This window comes from Phragmites australis, chromosome 22, assembly GCF_958298935.1.
Source record: "Phragmites australis chromosome 22, lpPhrAust1.1, whole genome shotgun sequence".
Lineage (NCBI taxonomy): Eukaryota > Viridiplantae > Streptophyta > Magnoliopsida > Poales > Poaceae > Phragmites > Phragmites australis.
Window position 1 is genome coordinate 883,858 of NC_084942.1, and position 22,059 is coordinate 905,916.

A 22,059-nucleotide genomic window follows, 5' to 3' on the forward strand; every position below is an offset into this window, starting at 1 on the left:
CAGGACTAGCTTTTAGTTTTCTTAATTTCAATTTGGTAATACATATGCCAATTTTTCAACATGTATATATACTGCCCCTTTTTTTATTAAAAATGGAACTGGTTTGCATCACACTAACTCGGTTCCTTCCTGAAATTAAATAAGTAGGTTTGCTCCAGTGTTAGGATCAAATGGTCAATTCACCATCAAGGTTTGCTAATGCATAACTCTGCTGTGAATTTTTTTCTTGGACCCCAATCGATTATTCTTGTCCCCAATGGATCAGTGGGTGCTTATCATCTTGTCTCTCCTCCATATGTAAAAGCTGTGATATATGGACAGATTATAACATGCTCTTATATTATCTCTCAAGAGGTAGATGCAATTTAGTAGCAAAGAAAAGACAATTCCAAGAGGTACATCGTAGATACTAGTAAGATACCCCTTTAATTTCAAATACATGATTGACCAACTAATTGAAAGATGACAATTATGTATCAACAAGCTAGTATGGATTAACATGGAACCATTGTTCGTTATTGAATGATTTTTTGGCAGTGTAAGCTCGTGCAACAAGTTTGGAAACTGTGTCATCCAATCACAATTTATCGAAGTCCCTCAATTAATTCATGTCTTAGCAGTTCTAACACCAAGGTCGATAGTATCTTCAAGATTGTACCAACATATATCAACTTCAAGATAAAAAATAATCCTCTTCAGAGAGCAGAGCAAATGTTGAGAGAGAGAGAGAGAGAGAGAGAGAGAGATTGTTGATATATTAGTAGGGGATTGGTGAAAGCAGTGCATGCATCAAGGGATCATGCAAGATGGAGGAATGGTACGTATGAGGAGGAAAGTTGCCCCAACTGCTTCCATTTTTTGTTGGTTGTTTGGGGAAAGAGGCTCCCTCTCTTTCGCTAGTACGAGTGCTCCGATAAGCATTTGTTACTTGCTGCTCCAAGTTTTTTGTTTCTTTGGAGGACTTGCTGCCCCAAGGTTAAGTACAGCTACCGACACTAGCTAGCTCGTACGGTGCCGACCACACTAGCTTAGCATTGCTTACACGGAAGGCACAAAGCTTATACAAGAGCTTTCACTCTCACTTTCACACATGAACGGATCCACAGGGCACCCTCTGTACCGGCCAATAACTCTATTGAAGACTAGAGACGAAAAAGAGAAGAAGGAGAAGAAAAAGGAAAGAAGGTAGAGGAGTAAGAAAAGAGAGCCCTCCTATTCACCGGATCTTAGTCGGCCAATGCTTTCACATCTGCGCCGCTAGCAAGAAAAAGAGCGAGAAAGGTGTGCGTGCACTCAGAACGACACCGATCTCTTGTCTACATCGATTCGATTCGATTCTCATGAGCATATATGATCGAGCAAATGCCAAACGAACATCTGTTTTGTTCTTTCTTCCTCGCAAACACGATCATTCCATGCAACCGTACCTCAGGTGCAGATCGAGCAACTCTTTAGCTCGCTAGAGCGATCTTGACAGCAATTCATTTAATATATTGAGGAGCGCGCGCGCGCACCATGCGCTTGCTCGGCGACAGCCACACCGCCGACGATGCATCCACGGCGCCGCTGCTGGTCACGCCAGCCTCGGCCGCGGGCGGGGCCCTGCTGCCGCCCGCGGGAGGGAGCAGCGCCAGCTTCGCCGCTAACATCGTCATCATCCTCGCCGCGCTGCTCTGCGTCCTCATCTGCGCCCTCGGCCTCAACTCCCTCATCCGCTGCGCGCTCCACTGCGGCCGCAGCACCCTCGCCGTCGTCGTCCCACCACCCGCCGCTGCCGTCACGGCCGCAGTTCCAGCCACTGACGCAGGGCTGAAGAAGAGGGAGTTGAGGAGGATACCGGTGGAGGTGTACGAGGCCAAGGCCGGCGTCCCGGGCACGGAGTGCGCCATCTGCCTCGGCGAGTTCGCCAGCGGCGAGAAGGTGCGCGTGCTCCCGAGGTGCCACCACGGCTTCCACGTGCCATGCATCGACATGTGGCTCGCCGCACACTCGTCATGCCCTATATGCCGGAACTCTCTTCTCGAGGAGGCTGGCGCCGGCGAGGCAACGGTGGCCGGTGACGGGACATAGCGCCGTGCAGACAGGTCGTTGATTGCTGGTTTGCAGTTTCTTGTACCGTACAGGTTGAAGGGCAAAATACATGGCTTTGTTCCCAACTGTTTTGCTATTTTGTTTTCTATTTCTCTGCGGTGATATGCAGGGATTAAAATATCGGCGAAATTTCACGAATTTAAGATAGAAACAAAATATCTAATTTTGAAATTTTTTTCACTAACCAGTGAGACATACAGAGTAGAGACAAATTTTGGTCTTTTCATTGGTGAACAGAAAAAAATGTAAAACAAAATTGAAATCCTGGATACCTGTAAGGTGGGATCTAAATTTTGTTAAGAACTAAGGAGCTAGCTACAGTATTTGTAGCGTCTTTGTCACTTTGGTTTATTGTTTGTCCTGCTTCATGATTTTCTCTCCACGTTGGAACCACATTTGGGATTTTTCTAGATTCCATCTTGTTTAATATTTGAGGTTGCATTGGGTTTGGGATGGTCCAGACTTCAGAGTCTTTTTTATTTTTCCAGTGCTTTTTTTTAAACAAGTTCAGAACCTATTTGCAATGCAGGAATTATAAAACGCAAGAATAATACGATGTAGAGATGTTCAGCGCAAGAGATATTAGAGTTCATAATTATGGATGGTTCGAAAACACAAGAATTTTGAAGAAAATGGGGTAGGATAGATTGCATTTCTAGCTGGAAAATAAAATTCACTAGTGGCATATAACGAAATTCCACAAAATAAAACGAAAGGTTTGAGCTCGTGTTTATTATTCTACGGAATTAGGGGGCAAGAGAATGCATCGCATAGCAACTTGACAATTATGTACTAAACAATTCTTGTAAGGAAAACTCCCAATTCACAAATATTGAAATTCTCTAATTTCCTATAAAACCCTATGGTTCAAAGGGACCCTCAAAGTAAAAATATGTGAACCAACATGCACTAAATGATACGATGTTAAAAACCTAAGTAGCCTATTTGCAAAATTGAAATCCTTTTCGGTTCATGCTAGAATTAAACTGTTTTCTATAAAAATGATACAAAATTATTGTGAAATTCCTGTCTTCCAAAGATCCCTCTCAAATTGATCCACCAACATATATCCCCACTCATCAACGATTCAGTTTTTTCTAAGGTGCTGCTATCAAACAAATTATCGTGTCAATTTCCATCTTTATTGCAAGCTTCCAAGTCCCAACGCAATTTAAGCAAAATAGATTTCTAGGCCAAATGTAATATGTGTTCACCACGCACTAGATTAAATATTCTAACTGTATCCACTTGATGCCTGAAAGACTCTGCAGAAGGCTAATGATACAAAGAAACAATACTCTCAGAGGAGAGAAATTCTCCTCTGCTTTGGAGTTTGAGGTTTTATTATCATCTTTGGAGAGGTACCACTAATTATAACTAAGGAGGCAACAAAAAATTGATACTTCCAAGTTATAATTTTGTTATCTCACACGGACGGTAAAAAAAAGCTCATTTTATTAGAGGTGACGAGTTAGGCAGCAATCATAATATATTTCCCTCAATTGCTGAACAAGGCAATGAGCTACGGCTCTTTCTGAAATGAACAAGCTTTGTCATCAGAATGGCAACCATGCCATCAGAACATAATGCATTCCAGATGAAAAAACCAGTCTTATTTGCAATTTGCTGCAGCACACGAGAGCAGAGGATCGACAGAATTCACGATCGAGCTTAGCTTAATCTGGAAGCAAATTAGTACTTGCGGATGTAATCATGGGGAGAGCAGCGCTGCGAAATGATCGACCAGGCTCCGGACGGTCGTCGGAGAAGCCGCGGATGCGCCGCCCAGGTACCACTTCTGGATCATCGCCGCCACGTTCTCGTTCTCCACCGTAACATTCACCTCGTCCTTGCCTTCCGTCGCAAATGATATCTGCACGTTTAAAATTAAATGATTTGGGCAAGAAACAAACTGTAATTTATTTATATTGGTCACTTGCATCGGCAGGATTTCATCAGCTAACTAAACCCTGCCTGAATGCATACTGAAAACTGAATAAAATTAACGTACCTCTGCAGTTCCAGGAGTTGCTGGGAAGTGGAAGGTGATGACGGAGTTGGGCTTGAAATACTTGGACTGAAAGAACTCGGTGACCTTCTCGAGCGCCTCTTCCTCGTCATCCTCGTACTTGTCGGCGGCGACCAGGCGGTCGCGGACGGAGCTCTCCAGCTGGACGCCGTACTGCGAGCCTTTGATCTCCATGATCACCACGACCCTGAACAGCTTCTCCACAGGAGCTGAAACGAGGGCCTGAAAGAAAGCATCGTCTTCCACCAGCTCCTCAGCCTTGCTGCCATTCCACTTCTCCAGATGCTCGAGCAGCACGTGGCTCTTCTCGAAGTAGGCACCAATGGCGTTGTACTTGATCTGAAGGAAGTGTATCTCTATGTCCGTGATGCCTGCACGCCATTGATTTCAAGACACGAAACAGAGGCTGATGCTATGTGCTCTGTTCCATAATCATAAACGATCGATTGCTTGTGCCAGAGTTAGCATGTAGCAACTTAAAGCGTGAACAATGCATACCATGAGCTAGGAGCGAGAGAGGCTTGCCGACCGCCATCTCCGCCGGCAATGCGATGCCTTCCGCTTCCACGGTGACCTTCTCAGTCTCCGACACATGCAACATTACCAGGCAACAAATTACTACAGCCACATACTCTTTTCAGACAATGTTCTATAGAAAGGGCGCAAATTTTGTAACTTGTACAGGCCCCTGGCTATTTTGAGGCTTGTTTTTTTACACCAATCATTAATTATTCATGAGATTGGTGTATCCTGTAAATCTGACAAGGATATATATGATAAGAAGGTAATGAACGATGAACTCACTTTTTCTTGGATACAGGTGAGTGAAGGGGGTGTCTAATTCGCGCGCGTGTTAGCATGCCTGTTTGTGTGCGATTTCGTACACCAAAACTACAATCGCGCGTGTTAGCAGACCTCCTTCTTCCTCGCCTCCGGCGGCTCACCCCCGCCCCTCTTTCTCTGGTGGCTCGCCCCCGTCCCGTCCTCCTCAGTCTGCTTGTGCTCCTCCTCCTCCTTCTCTGGCGTGCTCGCCCCTGCCCCCGCCCTCCTTCATTGTCTTCGGTGGCTCCCCGCTGTCGGATCCGTCACCGCCGCCCGCTGCCACACTAACCTAGCGTTTCTGAGCAATTGCTTTGCTGCCCCTGCCGCTGGCACCGCCTATCGGCGGTCCTCCATCGCCCGGTCGGTGACGCCCTCGCCCCCGGCCTCAGCCTCCCCGGTCCGCCTCATCAGTCGCCGCCCTGGATCTCCCTCTAGACCCATCGGGATCCCGAACCCTAACCCTAACCCTGACCCAAACCTCCCTCATCGGCCATCGGCCGCCGTCCGCTACCAACTCAGACACGGACGAGCGCACCGTGACTTCCCAAGTCACGCGCGCGTTCGTATCAGTCTTTTCGTGAGTGAAGCCTATGTGTGCTTGCGCAGGGAGAGAATGGAGGAGACCTGAAGCTATCTAGCTAGCAGCAGGAAGGAAGAGCAATTAAAAGAGTGTGGGAGGAGGAGGATGACAAAGGCTTACTGTGTCATCGGCGCACGCATTGCAGGTGCAGCTGCAACTTGCGATGGCGAATATCGATTGGGGTCTGGTAGGAGGAGAGGCAGGAGGGCAGGCAGGTGATATATGCCACTCGATCAGTGGCGCCAACTTCTCTCAGGAGTCAGCTCCAAACAAACGAGCGTGCGTGACTGCGTGAGCGAGCGTGCATGCTGTGGCCAACAACTCTTCAGCATTCATTTATTTTCATTTTAAAAAAGAAGGAACCCAGGGATATGTACAAAAATACTGAGTACTGGAATAACTCAAGTATGCTTACAGCCTGATGCCAAAAAAATTAATTATATAAAAAAGGATCCTGTTTGCACTCTGGAGGGGTTGAGAGAGCTAGCAGTAGAGATCAGACTGCGAGTGATTATACGGTGAAGTGTTTGGAGGAAGGGCTATGGACCTCAAATTTTCAAAGGATTTTGATCCAATCTCCCATATCCGAACAGACCATAAATATATAAGTATAATATAAAAGGCGGCACTCTTTATGCCTCGTGGTGAAGGAATAAGAAGATGTAGAACATGCATGGCTTATACTTTCCCTGTTCAAGAATACACAGCGTATTCTATTTTAGCTTGGTCTTTAAAATTAAACTTTGACTATAATCTAACAGAAATATGGACACATTTTTTTTAAAAAAAAATACAAAAATAGGATCTTCTCGCATATATAAGATTCAAAAATCGCTCGTTGAGCGGACGAGAAAAGATGTGACATGCCAAGGGGGCGGCCAGGCTGTCTATGCTTATGTTGTTCAACAGCGTGTGTGTATATATAATTAGTAGCATTTAAAAACTAAATAACTTAAGAGCCAATTGGTATATACACTTATTTTATCTACTACATAGGTTTCGAGTATTATATCTTTTTTTCACACATTTCAGGTATTAGATGTCATCAAATACAATTTACTACATATGGTTATTGTGAATGCATCTAAACGAAATATTTTTTTCTTGCCAAACTTTATCAATTTTAAAGCGTTTATTCTTAATGGTCATGATTTATGTTACATTGCCCTACTCCTTATTAACTTGAGCTCTAGTTATTTTCAATTATAGATGTTTGTTAGCAATTTCTATGGTAGTTCAATATCAAACTAGAAAAAGCAATATTGAGACGTTGATTGGATAGCTATTATTATTTATTATAGGAAAGATAGTACATTTGTAAATAAGAAAAGGTGTTTTAAACTGATCGTGGAACATGGATTCATTATAATACCTATATTTTATTTTTAAAAAAATAGAAAATATATTAACTAATATTAAGAGAAAATTATGTTTTTTATAAGGTTAAATTTAATAGCTTCTGGAAACGATTCAAATTTGTCTCTCCTCGGCCCCGCGTACTGTCCCATCCTACATCCGCCTCTGCATGCCACGTGTCTATGCAAAAATTCTTCTCACCCTCTAAGTGGGATAGAAATATTTCTCACCCTGTAAGTGAGTGAGAAATATTTCTCTCTCTAGGTGAGCGAGGAGAGAAATATTTCTCACATACGAGGGTGAGAATGATGTTTTTCTAATAAAATTTGCATTTATCACCTTAGAGATAGTAGAATCTAGTATTTTTTAAAAAAAATTGTGCAGAAGCAGTTCTTCTTTTTTGGATAGGAGAACCTGATATTTTTATTGACAGGCAAACGTGAATATAAGACGTATAGTGTTAATACAAAGAAGGGGGTGAAAAAGGCTTATTTTTAAGGATACGACTAAATTGCAGTGCATGCTACAGTGGTTTAGCATGCACACCCTAATTAGCAATTTTCCTAATCAAGCCAACTAATCCATATTTGGCATCTCGTGCATAGAGCGCGCCCACGCGAAGTGCACGAGGCAACGCTTGGGCTAGTAAATGTAAGCACGCGAGGCATGATCCACGGAGGTGAAAATATCACCTAATATATATATATATATATATATATATATATATATATATATATATATAGGAAAATTAGTATGTATTCCTGGGTGTATGTACTTCCACCTCTCATATACCACTTTTACACGTGTGTTATACTTCTTTATCACTTTAAATATACTTCATTAGTAATTATAAGATACTACAATACAAATCTCACGAATTTTTTTTATGAAATTTCATGATTTTTATCATAATTTGCGTATATACTTCTTTTATGTATAAAAAAGAGTATATAGCAAAAATGAAAGGCTAACATTGAATTTTTTTTCATACAACTCATATTGGAGTATCTTAGAATTAGTATTAGAGTATACTAAAAATGATAAAAGAGTATAAAGTGTTTGTTTAGGTGGTATATTGCATGTGGGAGTACATACTCCTAGAGTATAGAATAGGTGTCCTATATATATATATATATATATATATATATATATTCATCATCAAAAGCCAAGTTGTATGTTTAAGGATGAAAATTCAAAAATTAACATAACATTTCCAATGAATTTACAATGATGTTGAGAAGCATAACCGTAAAAAAAAAAAGTAGTTTGATGTATTTGGTCAGTAAATTTGAAGTACTATATATGCAAATTCATACAAATACAAAAGTAAATTGGCAAAGCAGAGGAGAGAGCAATGAGATATGGGGTTGCAGAAAAATGCAACTTGATGTATCGACTAGAAAAATTTAAAGGATTATACAGGTAAATTCATACAAAATCAGCATACCATAGGCAATTAGAATGATTTTATAAAGAAAACTAGGATAACTATAAACAAAATTGAAAAGAAATTCAATATATTTGCTCGGCATATTTCAAGCACTGTATAGAAAAATTCATACAAATGTAAAAGGCAAATCGATCAAAAATCATAAGCAATTTGTTGCATCTCTGCAAGCAAAAAGCAATTCGATCGGCGATCTAGAAGGTAGCAATTTGTTTACAACAAGATTGAAAATTCAAGTATCACAAATTGCCTACATCAGATTGTAAAAGAATGAAAAAATTGCTAGATCAACTTAATTAAAATGGTTGAGAAGATGGCTAAAACTGTCCACATTAGAACAGAAAATTTGAAAAAAAAAGTACCAAATGAATTCTTGAGGTACTAGCCCAGATTGTTCATATCAGAACATAAAATTGAAAATTAAATTGCCAAGCAAATTCATACAAAAATCTAGAAGCAAGTAATAAAAAATCCATGCACAAATTAGGAATCAATTTATACAAACTATGAAAGCAACTTGTAGGAGTCAACCAGTAAATTTACCCAAACTTCATAAGCAACTCGGAAGCCTGCCACATGGTTGGCGTGCAACAAAGTAGGAGGTAGGCCGCAATAAAAACCAGAGGTGCCATCTCTTGGATGGCAATGCTGGCATGGAAAGGTTGGTGCAATTCGTGTCTAACCTGCCTACAACCATGCCTTCCCCTGAGATCGTCATCGACGAGAGTCAAATGCGCAATTTTTGCATCGACCGTGAAGGCATGGCCGTATGACCGAAACATCAACGACATCTCAATTTATGTGCGGGGGAACCCAATTGAGTAGGGATGATAGATTTTAATAAGCAATAGAGGATGAAAGAGCTTCAATCGATAGAGATAGGAAGTTCTCAAACCTTCTAGAGGGTTATTAGCAGCCAGTGGCACGCGAGCAGCGAAGCAACAGCCGCAACAAATACTTACGGTGTCATCGAGGGTGTTGTTATTGAGGATGATGGTGGAGCAGTGTGGGGGCATCGTCGTCGTTGGAGTCATCATCGGTGAGGAGTGACAGTGAGTTTCCATAGCTCCTCCGTGGCCTCCATGGTCACCTTGCTTGCCTCCCCGACGTCATTGTCGTAGGAATCATTGTCGCGCAAGGAGCGACGTGGCCTGACGCATCGACTTGGGAGAACTCTAACAACACCTCCATGGTCTCTATGGTCACCCGACTTGCTTCTCTAATAATAGATCTAGAGCGATTGGGAGAGAGATAGAAAGAGCCCTCTAGTGATAAGAGATATGGTAATGAGATGAGAAAAATAGATGGTACAAAGCTCACAATTTAGACTCTTGGCTCAATCACACACGTGCATGACTGCATACGATTGAATGCTCTGCACAATTGGACGGTCCACGGAGCATGCGGGTGAGAGAGTTAATGCCCATGCTCGGAATCGAAGTCATTACCTGTTTTTAAAAAATGAGCATATATATATATATATATGCTTAAATTAGAAAACAAAAAAGTCGATAGACATCCAACCCATGAACCCATCGACCAAGTCCAACGGTTCTGTAATGGGCTCCCTGCATACTCCAACGACTGGTGTGTGGGCCCATCTCCCATCCCCTCCTTATCGCCAGTAGCACCGGCGGTTCTAGGGAGGGAGGAAGCAATCAATGGCCGCTCTCCGCCACCTTCCGGCCGGCCCCACCTTCCACGGCGTCGCTGCTCCCGCCTCCTCCCTCCAGCTCCTTCGCCCGTCCTCCTGTCCCGCCGGTGCACGCCTCCTCCGCCTTGCGCCACTCCGCTCCCGCTTCACCCGTAACCTCTCTCTCTCTCCTCCCTCAACTTTACCCACCATTTGTTCTTGTGCTATTCGACTGGCTCTTTGATAGCATTTCATTTCCTTGCTGGCCTTGTCGCAGGGGTTTATGCCTTCTCCAGTAATGACATCAGGGTCGGCAGCAACGTCGAGGTGGACGGCGCGCCCTGGAAGGTTATAGGTAACAACCATAAACCCATTCATTCCTAGCTAGTGCATTTCATTCTTGCTGTGGTGGGCCGATACACCGGTCAATGTAGTACTAGTATCTCTTCTTGCTCCTCATCTGAACGAGAGACGTACCATAATTTATAGAAATTAAGTCAACGTGTCTCCCTCCTCAACGATTACTGATTCGTTTTTAATCAACATACTGCTGTGTAATCAGGCTGTAGCCTGAGCCTCTGCCCAAAATTTGAATTAACTTTCCTCTCCACCCAACAACAGAGTTTCTCCACGTCAAGCCTGGAAAAGGTGCTGCTTTTGTGAGGACAAAAATGCGCAATTACATCACCGGCAACACAGTTGAGAAAACCTTTCGAGCAGGAAGTACGGTAATCACCGGCAACACTCTTCACAATCCGGAACAGAGTTTTGCAGTTATCTTTTTTCTGTCAATGTTACTAGTACATGCTTTACCTAGCTAACCGAACATTTAGTTTTTTTAATTCCGTAATTTGTGGAATTATATATTTGGTATCTTTTGGCCTGCTGTGGATTGCCTTTGCTTTACCAACACATGTAGTGCTCTACCTCGGTGTTTTTGGAGTTATGCAACATCTGATAGCCTCTTCTCATTAAACTTTCAGATACAGGAAGCATCCCTTTCAAAGGAAACCAAGCAATTTACATACAAGGATGGCTCTCAATTTGTGTTCATGGATTTGGTATGCATTCAATTTTCAATCAAATATGTTAGCAGTGAAATTATTTGTGATTGCCTATATGCTTCACTTTTTTTTCCTCATTGCATCTGTTGTTAGAAATGAGATCTAACGAATTACTGAAGTAAAATTTATGGACACACAACATGATTAGTTCATTATAAAATTTCATAGGACTTCAATTCTATGAAATCCTCCAATTTCTGATCTACATAGTTTTCCATGAAGGTAAAGAGTCAGATGTTTCAAACAACTAGTGACCAATACAAGTCAATAATTTCATTAATTTTCCAGTGTACAGTGCTATCATTATTTTCCCTTTGCAGACAACCTTTGAGGAAAGTCGATTGAACGAATCAGATGTTGGTGACAAGCAAAAATGGTTGAAAGAGGGAATGGACTGCATTTTGCTGTACTGGAATGGACGGGTATATCCGATTTTGTTTCCACATCATCTGCTATCCAATTAACTACTGAATTACCTTCTCGTAATTTTCAACAGTATGCTAGTTGATTGTTAGATTATATTCTTACACAGCAAAATTATTGGCCACTAATGGCGATAACATTTGTAGATCATTGATTTTGAGCTCCCCATCACCGTTAGGCTGACAGTGACTGATACTGACCCAGGGCAAGGTGACAGTGCACAAGGTAGGGAATGTTTCTGCAAAATGTTCCTTGTATTGTTTAATCATCCATGTTTCTAACAAAGTAACCACATAACATTGTCTCGGGCATTTCTTCTCTGATGTAAGTTGATAATCATAATTGGAATCATATTCATACTGCATTTTGCAGGAGGAACAAAACCGGCAACCCTGGAAACTGGAGCTGTTGTCAACGTGCCCTCTTTTGTGAACGTAGGTGATGATATCCTTGTTGATTCAAGAAATGGCCAGTATATGAACCGAGCATAGAGGATTGAAGAAGATCCTAGACATGAAGAGAGCAACAGTTTTTTGTTCCTCCATTTTGGCCCATGCACCTGTACGAATAATCTGCATCTTGTGTGCCCCCAGGAAATTTACATTTTTCGTTGCATATGTATCCTTCCTTGACACCAGGCATAAAAGGAAAACTCTGCTGGAATTCTTCAAGTCGCGTCTCAAATTCCTGACTATGATCTGTTCTAAAATTGTGCTATCACTGAGGCAACAGGCTTTAGATGTTTAGTATCAAAAACCAAAATCCAATTAAGCACATCAGTGTTCAACACTTATACTGAAGAAACAATCAGCACCAGCACGGTTGCTCTCATATTTCAATTCATCAGTTCCAAGATCAGATGGTGACAAACGCAAGAAAACTGCAGAAATAGTTCTTCAGCTAACCAACTGAACCCAACAGACAATTAAGAGCAAAATATATTTGCAATGCAACAGAAGAGAATTGAAGAGCAGTACATATTTCTGTTAGACGCCAACCTCATGGATGCCGCGCATAAGATTCCTGTTCCCTGCTCTTACCAATACACATTTTTTTCATTCACTGGATGACCATCCTTGGCCAAACAACGGATGCCCGGCACAATTTTCTGTTATGTTAGCGCTCAACTGCGCTCAAATCCCTCTACCACTGACCACAAACATGACTAAACAACAGTTACACATTTCCGCCATCTCCTTATTGGTACTAAAAGAGATGGCAATTATTACTAAACAAAGACCATGTCAAGGTACATTCTAACCTGGAAACCGGTGCATACAAAACAACCTAGAAATTTACAAGAGGATCTCACTTAGCATGCTACACATAAGATCATTACGGTTATACACATCTAACACAAGTGTATTTGCAAGGTATCATTGGTTTCCTCTCTTCAAGTCTTCATCTTCATAAGGGCAGTGTTGCTCTTCACATCTCAATATGATGTGAATGACTGTGAACATCTCCTTGGTTGTCCAGGGGCATGTACTGAGCCATGATGGCCCGGATCTCTGAATCCATGTACCTCTGTTCGCACAGGCAATGCAAAAACAGAATTAGATGACAGCCAAGAGTTATCAACAGATAATGAACCTGTACAGGTTGTTCATATCTTACCCGGATCCTGTACTTGTAAACTGCATATCCTGCAATTCCTGTTGCCACAAGGCCAAAGAAGATGACCCACAAGAAACTCCAGCCTACCTCTGTTGCTGCATTTTTGCCTGAGCACAATAAACGCCCAATTAGCATCACTCCAGTGTTGAGTTAATGTCTATATTTATAATACATGTTGCCATTTTGAGCTTTCAACTGCCAATTTTTTAAGGGGAAAAAACCAATCATGATCGATGTGCTTCAAATAGATGATCTAGCCTGCCTCACTGGTTAACTAATTCAACATGAGACATGCGATCCAATAATAAGCTGACACGAGGGCTACATACTTATGCATGTATCATGCTCCTTCATGTAAAGCAAGCCTCCACTGCAGCCGCACTCGTAGCTACCCCAAGTATTCTTGCATTTACATTCTTTGCACTGACATGCAGTCCTTTCCTTGCATTCATCAATATCTATCACAAAATGTTTCACATCAACATCACAATGAAAGAGAGACAAGGCCAATGATATATGATATGGTTTGACAGCGATAGACAATTCCAAAGTGTATATTCACATTTGGACATTAAAGCAGAAGTTATGTGCGATGTGCAAGCACTTCTAATAGCCCTACTTGAGCTCAGGAATTGACTCTTACCTTCACATTTGTGGATACCATCACCCTTGAACCCATCCGGGCATTTACAGCCATCATCCTGTAGATTACAGACACCACAGATGTAATTTCAGATTTTTATAGAAGATACGAAAGTTTTAAGGACACAAAAAAATCCAACTGATACTTACAGTGCAGGCAGAGTATGCCTGGCCATTCCTAGTCTCTTTCCAACATCCTCCATTGTTAATTTCACATCGCCCAGATCCCGAAGCTAAAGCAACAAGGCTCATGTTATGATTCAGAATGCTCTACTAACAAATGTAGATCCTCCCCGATCTTACTCTCTTACTTAGTACGTGTAAAAAAAAACATGACAAAAAATGAATCTACTGATGCCTTGCGTACCTTCACAATGAGTGTAGCCATCACCAACAAATTTTACACCCTTCACAACTGGACACTTGCAAACTCGTCCGCGGAAAGTATCCTACATATACACCAAATAAGTATTATATGCATAAGCTGAACAGAACAAATACATGATAAACCAGATTTTTGAGAAAAAAAATTAACACCACAGGAAGTACCTTGCATGCAGTGATGTTAGCAGCCTTATCTTGCCAACAGCCACCATTGTTCTCCAGGCACTCATTTGTTTGTATATCTAAGGTTTAAAATAAGATGAATGCTAAACGTTTAAGAACAAGCTGCCACGCAAGTTACGCTTGAAGTATCGATCACAAATGTAGTAAACATGGAAAAACTAGGGAAATCAATGCACCAACCTTCACTCAAGCAAACGGCTGGCTCGGTAGTTTCTCTAAAACCAGCACAAAGTGCTTTAAGAACTGCTCCTTTGTCAAGCTTCCCTGAGAAACATATATTTGAATAAGTTCACCTGGTAATCTCAAATCACACCTTTTGAAGTCAATTTGACAGATAGAAGAGCATATACCTCTGTATTGTCTATTGTTGATTACTAGAGTTGGCAAGATGGTAACATCACCACGAGAGCCCTTGCCAATCTATGCAAAGTGGTAGATGATGATATATTCAAATCAACAATAGGATGAATAGAAAATATCTCACATTCACACTGAAGTACTAACCTGTGCATCCTGTTCAGCTTTCAGAACAGGATTTTCTTCATCAGCATCTGGATCACCAATACACTTATCTATGGCTTTATGATCAAGGCCTATAAATTATAAACCAATTCAGTATAACTATTGTGTGTCTGCAGCTCACCACAAAACATAGGAAAACATACGCAAATACAACATACCAAGTGACTTGATAACTCTATCAGCACACTCCTTAGTGTACTTCTTTTCCTTCATTGGGCACCGAATCGCAAAATCAGTAACATAGTCCCACCATAACCAAGGCTTCTTGTGTTCCTTAGCAACTTTAAACACACAAACTTGGCGCAAATTCTGGACCACCACATCTTTCCCATCATATCCTTTGCTAAAATCCTGTTCCGGGTCAGGTGCACAGTATCTGCCGTGATTGATGCACTGGGACTTGCACTGCTTGCTCAGAATGAAGGCCTCCGGGCAATACCAGGTAATGTAATGAGGAGTGAACTGTGTGTAGCTTTTCTTCTCAAGTATCTGTGCTGCTCCTTTGAAGCTCTTCACAAAATCAATCTGGCTATCGCATTTTGGACCACATTCATCATTACTGTTGGTCCAAAATTCATACTCCACGCGCTCATCAGGGTGAGGCAGGGCCTCCCTCCAATCCAAATTTACATTAACCATGTCACCGTCATCAATTGCCTTCTTGAGCCGGTCTCCAAAACTTTTGGTTATCAGCGCTGAAGGAATAGTGATGTTCTCTAAATAATCAACCCTCCCACTCTCCTCAGGGGTGTCCATTGTAATTAGAGGTTCATCCTTGTCATCAGCAACAAGGATTGCTGCTGCTCCTGCCTTCTGTGCATTCCATGCCTTCTTTGTGAAGTAGCAATCTGAATATAACAACAAAAAATGTACAATGCAATCCATTGTGTATTTTAATTAACTGAATAGAAACATCACAGAACAGACAGAAAAGAGTGTTAAATAAACAGCAAATTGGTTGAAAACAAAATCAGTGGAGCGTCATAGAAAGGTCAAAGAATACAAGAAAGCGACATAGCTACTACAAAATGCAGGACGGCTTGACCATGAGCTTTCGGATTGAGTTCCCTTGCTGGCTGCACACATGAAGCTAAGGATTTGGTCGTTGTACCAAATCAAATTGGGTCAACGAACATTCAACTCAATCACATCATCACATGCCAAGATCTAATCTTCTACTAACCAAACTAAAGACCATATGATTAAACAAAAAATGTCCACGTGTGGTAAACCTTCAACTACACTCTATCAAATCTAACTAACTGGAGATTATAAAGGCCTAGCTAGCTAATACTAGCAAAGTCATACATGGATAACCTAACAGAGACCAACTACTCGTACCACGGCAGCAAGGAGAAGAAGCAAATTTTGTGAGTTTCTCACCTCCCCTGTCGACGAGCAAGAAAGTGGGGAACGCGCCGGGCTTTGCCTTGTAGGAGATGTCGAAATCGTCGAAGTTCTTGCACGCCTTCTTGTTGGCCTTGGGGTAGGCGACAAAGCCGACCATGGTGCCGCCGTACTGGGGCACGCCGAAGTTGCCAATGGCACACTCGTAGGTGCCCTTGAGGTCGTCGGGCGCCGTCACCTTGAGGCTGTTCTTCTCCACCACGAATCTCCCGTGGCAGCAGCCCCACAGGAACGCCGCCCACACCAGTAACCGCAGCATCGTGCCGGCGGGTCGGAACCCCATGCTCCAATCCATGGCTCGACCTTGCAGTTTGCAAATCCCAGCTGGGGATTGGATTGGTATGTGCGGCTCGATCGGCGAAAGAACAAAAAAAAGACCGATCTTGTGTGGGATTGTGCGGCGAAGAAGGCGGCGGAAAACGGCGGAGAAGAGCAGAAAGATTGGATTTTGACAGCGGAGGAGAGTGTAGGAGCGAGGAAGTATGGTTCTACCTCTAGTTGGATGGAGGAGATGGAGTGGGAGAGAATTTTCTTTTTCTTTTTCTGGGGGTTTCGGGAGAGGAAAGAGAAGTGGGGAAGGGAGACGATGCAGAAGCAAGCACAGAGAGAGCAGATGAGCAACGTGTCCAGGTCGCGCACGTTCACACGCAGGCGCTGCAAGTGCAAACTGACTCGAAGGCCCAACGAGAAAAATGTGGCGTGTTTGTTCTTTTTTTTAATGAGCTAGCGGAGAGCTGCACGTTATATTAATCAGTAAAAGGAAGCTTGATAGACTAAGTTATGTAAGAGTAAATAAAACCGCAGGGCCCTGAGGACAAAACCTCAGGGGTCCTGAAGAAGACGAAGATCCTATTCTCGCTGAATTAGTTGTTCGAGATGCCGAGCACTCGCAAAGACCAGAAAAGCAGTCTTGTCTTTGATTTGTTGCATCAATGAGGTTGGACGTTATTCTTGTGATCGAAGATATGTCTATTCCGTTCTTTCCAAATTTTCAAGGAAATCAGGATGATAAGAGATTTCAGGCCTTTCCGCCGAGTGTTTGGAGGTGTGCGTTAGGATGTTCACAAGCTACGCGTCATGGTTGTTGGAGTGATCATCTTGACTATCGGGCTCGACGTTCGAAATTCGCCATGGGATATTGAGGAACTTTTGTCAACTTGTCAAGCTTCATGTAAATGTAATAGATATCCAATGAAATTTGTTAGATGAAGTATTTAATAAATTGTAATCTATCTATTGCACTTTCGCGTGGATAGTCTGAGAGAGATGCTATATATAGACTCCATAAGAAGTCTTCAAAGCTCTCTTACCAACAACACCCACTTCTGCAGGGAATGGGATCCCTGATGTTACGTCAGAGAGTAGTCCAATCAATCATGGATGTCCGATCTAAAATTGACGGATAAGAGGATCTGCTACAGTACCTTGTTAAACAGCAAAATGTGCACACTAACCATGTGAACAGTAGCTAAAAATATTGTTTATCACTGTAGCTACATCAAAGAACTATAGCAGCAGACATAAATTACTGTGCTCCTCTGACATAAAATGAGCTACGTCAGAGGATCCTTTCCCCTTCTGCAGGCCCACAATACCAGAGCCCAAACGAACCAACAGTATGAACATTTTCAATTCAGGTCCATGAGTCAAATGCTAAAAAGCATGTTAAGGTGCATTTCCCCTAAAACAAATTCCAAACATAAATTAAACTGTATTTTTCTTTTGATAGAGAAACCAACTTGATAGACATCTCAATAATATAACAACTGTAGAGAATTTGCAACCTTCAGTACTTCAGTAGTAGCAGAATGACCAGGCAAATCTGCTGTCAGGACTTCCAGACATACTAGCTAGTATCATCTCCAAACAAACAAATGGTGCTACCTAAAGAATCCCTTTTTGTATCATGTAGTACTAGATAAAGAAACTCCAATACCATTCTTCGTATCATTCAAGCACAAAATGTGGCTTTAATCCGAATGTAAAGAAGTAATATCTCTGTGGGAGTCACTAGGTCGGGTCCCTGAGCTTCAGGCCCGGCACAGCAATATCGCCTCCAACTGCAGATACAAACTCAACTTGGCACTTGAGCAGGCACCAAGAGCATACATGCTTCTTCTCCCCTCAACATTATCACAAGAAATGGAAGTACTCGATGCATCTCGACTGACCGATCGGTATCAATGTCCTCGACAGAGTGCCAGTGCCGCTGGATGAAGGCCTTGCTTGTGCAAATTCATCAACCTCCATCTTAACCGGACCGGTACTCATTGGGCATGACGCGCCTGTCCATTGGAACTGGCGTGCATAGGCGCTCCCGTCAGGCTGTTGGCTGGCTCTGTAAGGATGCATGCTCGGCGACTGTGGCGTAGCCGAGGATGTCAGGAATGTAGGCTGCTCGCTGGTGGTGTGCGGGCTGAAGCAGATTGATACCGCCTTCTTCGAAGATGACTGCGCTGCAATGTCTCTAGTGCTTCCTATGGGATTCAAGCTGGTGCTTCAGGTGTGATGGTTGAAATAAGTGACTCTCCAAGAATGTAAAAGAAAGTTATCGAGTGACAAATTGCCAATTGTTGGAAACTTGTGTTGGAGAACAAGTGTCCTAAAAAAATGAGGGAAATTTTAGTCTGCTAGTGAAGTAGTATTAGATTTCAAAGTTCAAACGAGTTGCGAATGACAGGTAACAAAGGTGGGCAACTTGCAAATTGTATATTCATCTAGACAGTAATACTTTCCGATTTTTTATTCGCCATTTTGAAATGTTAATGCTAAAAAAATATTGCTGCTGTGAATTGAAGGCTCTTTCCCTATTGTCATTAGACCATCTTCAACACTATTACAATATTCTTCTATTTTTTTCATCTCCAACAGACACCATATTTTCTACTTTTCATTACTCTCCTCCTCCCTCCGGACCCACGTGCATACTCAGTGCACAGTGATGAGGCATGTTACAGTAGGTAGCAAATTTGCCGGCTACTCCATCCCGGTGGTATTACTGTAGCAGCAGAAAAGTTGATTTGAAGCATCTGTTGGAGAGAGATACGGTGCGGAGGGAGAGGCATTTTATTGTAACAGGAAGCAAAAAGTACAGATGCTACCTCTGTTAAAGTTGGCCTTACATAAATAACTTCTAGTCGACAAGCATTACTTTTCTTCCACTCAACTAAAGAAGTAACTAGCTTGCAGAAAACAACACAATTGTTGGCAACAATAGTGTTCCTTGAAAAAGCCGAATACATCGACCAAGTTAACCCTTGATATACAAACGTTACACGCACCAAGTGTTGAAATTTTTACTTTTTAGCCCTTTTGGAAAACTATTTTTACAAATAGACCCTCCCATGAAAGATGTCTTGAAATGGACCATTTTCACGGCGCCACATACTGTGGCGCTTTAAATACATTAAAATGTACCATGTTATTTGATGATGAGATATTGCCACGTTGGATGTGCGACGGAAGCGCTTGCTGACGTGGCTAATTACGGTGCCAAAGAACATGACGTCGTTTATAAATATTACGGCACCACTACTGTTGGCGTCGTGCTACGTGACTTAGGAGCGGGCTGGCCCGCATGGTTCCCTGGCTGCTTGTCTCCCTCACTTTACTCACCGACGCCATTCAGCACGCGTGTGGCTACCGGCGCCCCCGACCTCTTGCGCTTCCCTGCCGACAGCGTCGCCCCACCGTCCCCCACCGATTGCCCCCTTTGCTGTTGGCCCTGGCCGCCAGCGCCTCCCGTTGCTAGTGCGGCCCCACTGCGCCCCCGGCTACACCCTACGCCATCGTCCTCAATCGCTCCCTGTCGCTGGCCTGTCGTCTCCCCTGGCTGCCACTGTGGCGCTGCCCTATCGTCTCCCCTGGCTGCTCCTGTGCCACTACCGTCGGCCCCACAGCCGCATTGTCTTGTCATCCCAGCAAGGTATGCACGCCATCTCCTGCCTCACCCTGCTGGCTGATGTGGTATCGCAATGCCTTATGTTCTTGTGTGCTGTGCTATGCATCAGTAGTAGAGTATAGAGCAACAATGTCCAAATATTACATCATATCAGTCAAATAAAGCTAATTGTAGATGATTTAAGTAGTTTTACCAAATAATTTTCATACCAAGTTACATTCGTAAGCAAATTATCACGTACAACACATGGTTCTCTTTTGGCCTTATAGCTTAGTTGGCTTGGCAATGAAATTTCATGATGATGACACATATATAAAAAAAAAGACAGTTACACAAATACATTTCTCATATATTGTTTGGTATAATCTTTCCTACATTGTTTGATTTGCGTTTATTTTGTATGTCTGGGTTAAACAATAGTAGAAGTCTAATATCTATTTGGAGATGTTATCCCCTAACAAGATGATGGGTTACGGATCCATGGAATCAAATACGTCAATCTCTATTGTATGATCCTAGTTTATAGTGGATTCGCTGTAATTACTGAAAATGGATCTAGGCCCCCTATGTGGGTTTTGGTTAATTGATGATAAACGGTTAAGGAACTAACATGTTTATTGAGGCTATGTACAGGTTTTAGTCCCAATGGAGAAGTTAAACGACAATGATATCCCTCAAAAGAAAGAGAAGCGACATGTAGTTATTCAATAGGTTTTAATTCGCTTTATTTTCGAATTGAAGTTTAGGAATACCGTTCTATCATGAGGGACGCGTATTGATAGCTTTGTGTCTCAGTGCTCATGATATCCTTCTAAAACTAAAAATTGAGAGACACAATAATCCGAGGACACCGGAAAAAATCTATCTTGTTTGAACCCGGAGTCTCTGGGTTGGGTCAAATACTCTAGATTCTGGACAGCAGCTCGGAGTCTCCGGGTGGAGCTCCGAACTGAGCTCTCGGGATAGGTATATTGTTTTAACCCAGAGTTTTTAGGTTGGCCAGGATACTCCGGGTGACCGGAGTCTCCAGACTTTTCACTGGCAGAGAGTCTCGATGTGCACCTAAATATTTAACCTAGAGTCTCCGGGTTGATCCGGATACTCCCGGGATCTGTGTTCATCCGGACCCTTCGGGTAGGGTTTCGTACAGGCTTGTGACCGTGCGTTGCGTGCCAACCCGGAGTCTCCAGGTTGACCCGGATACTCCAGGTCAGTTTAAAAAAGCACAGTAACACCTAGTTTTTGAGAGGGTGGGTATAAATACCTCCTCACCCCCTCCTTCATTTGTTGTTGAGCTACTCGTGGACAAACTCATTTATAGCCATTCAATAGCCCTCCTAACTCCTCTAAAGCCTTAACTCTTTGAAGATTTGGAGAGTAGGGTTGAGAGAGTGGGATTAAAGAGCTAGTGAGTTTAAATTCAATCTTGAGCACTTGAGTTCATCGCCAAACTGTCGATCCCCGTTCTTTACTCTTGGATAGACAGTTAGGCGTCACTTGGAGAGCACCCAAGCTTGTGGAGTGCTCCGGGAAGTTTGTGTTACCCCAACAATTTAAGTAAGCAACCCTAACTTGATCTTGGTGGTCACTTGGGTGAGGAAAGGGTTGAAAGAGATCAAGCTTTTCGTGAGCTCCTCAACGGAGATGTAGGTACTTCTTTGTGGAGTGGCCGAACTTCAGGATACAAATTCTTGTCTCCTTTACTTTGTGCACACTTTCTTGTTCTAGTTGATTTAGGGTGATTTGCCCCGATCTACTTGCTTGTGAGTGTTTTGTTGCAGGTTGTTGATCAATAGGTCTTTAGATATCTTTTAGAATCCGTGGTAACTCATAGACTAAATTAGGTTTGCTTAAAAGTTCTTAGTTTTTCGATTTCCTGATCAGGCCAGAGTATCTGGGTTCACTCGGAGTATCCGGGTTTGTATAACCTGGAGTCTCCAGACTTACCTGGAGTATCC

At 42.6% G+C, this 22,059-nt stretch overlaps 4 protein-coding genes across 4 annotated transcripts; 2 read left to right on the top strand and 2 right to left on the bottom strand.

The window, feature by feature from the left end:
- Positions 1 to 1,237: 1,237 nt before the first annotated feature.
- On the top strand, positions 1,238 to 2,189 carry LOC133905183 (RING-H2 finger protein ATL74-like). The gene has a single exon (XM_062346911.1). The coding sequence runs from the start codon at positions 1,516 to 1,518 to the stop codon at positions 2,068 to 2,070; it is 555 nt and encodes a 184-aa protein (XP_062202895.1). The 5' UTR covers positions 1,238 to 1,515; the 3' UTR covers positions 2,071 to 2,189.
- Positions 2,190 to 3,737: 1,548 nt separating this feature from the next.
- Positions 3,738 to 4,721, bottom strand: LOC133905343 (chalcone isomerase-like protein 2). Its single transcript, XM_062347113.1, has 3 exons — positions 4,619 to 4,721; positions 4,103 to 4,491; positions 3,738 to 3,964 (listed from the first exon to the last, which is right to left on the bottom strand). Exons 1-3 carry the CDS (start codon positions 4,719 to 4,721, stop codon positions 3,803 to 3,805), a joined length of 654 nt encoding a protein of 217 aa, XP_062203097.1. The 3' UTR covers positions 3,738 to 3,802.
- Positions 4,722 to 9,887: 5,166 nt separating this feature from the next.
- Positions 9,888 to 12,116, top strand: LOC133904247 (uncharacterized). Its single transcript, XM_062345705.1, has 7 exons — positions 9,888 to 10,131; positions 10,236 to 10,313; positions 10,580 to 10,686; positions 10,942 to 11,019; positions 11,343 to 11,444; positions 11,592 to 11,670; positions 11,818 to 12,116. The coding sequence occupies exons 1-7, from the start codon at positions 9,987 to 9,989 to the stop codon at positions 11,934 to 11,936; spliced, it is 708 nt and encodes a 235-aa protein (XP_062201689.1). The 5' UTR covers positions 9,888 to 9,986; the 3' UTR covers positions 11,937 to 12,116.
- A 289-nt stretch (positions 12,117 to 12,405) lies between these two features.
- On the bottom strand, positions 12,406 to 16,897 carry LOC133904246 (vacuolar-sorting receptor 1-like). The gene is made up of 12 exons (XM_062345704.1): positions 16,177 to 16,897; positions 14,952 to 15,641; positions 14,776 to 14,864; positions 14,622 to 14,691; positions 14,452 to 14,535; positions 14,254 to 14,330; positions 14,072 to 14,153; positions 13,855 to 13,937; positions 13,706 to 13,763; positions 13,392 to 13,520; positions 13,063 to 13,169; positions 12,406 to 12,972 (listed from the first exon to the last, which is right to left on the bottom strand). Exons 1-12 carry the CDS (start codon positions 16,493 to 16,495, stop codon positions 12,874 to 12,876), a joined length of 1,887 nt encoding a protein of 628 aa, XP_062201688.1. The 5' UTR covers positions 16,496 to 16,897; the 3' UTR covers positions 12,406 to 12,873.
- Positions 16,898 to 22,059: the final 5,162 nt, after the last annotated feature.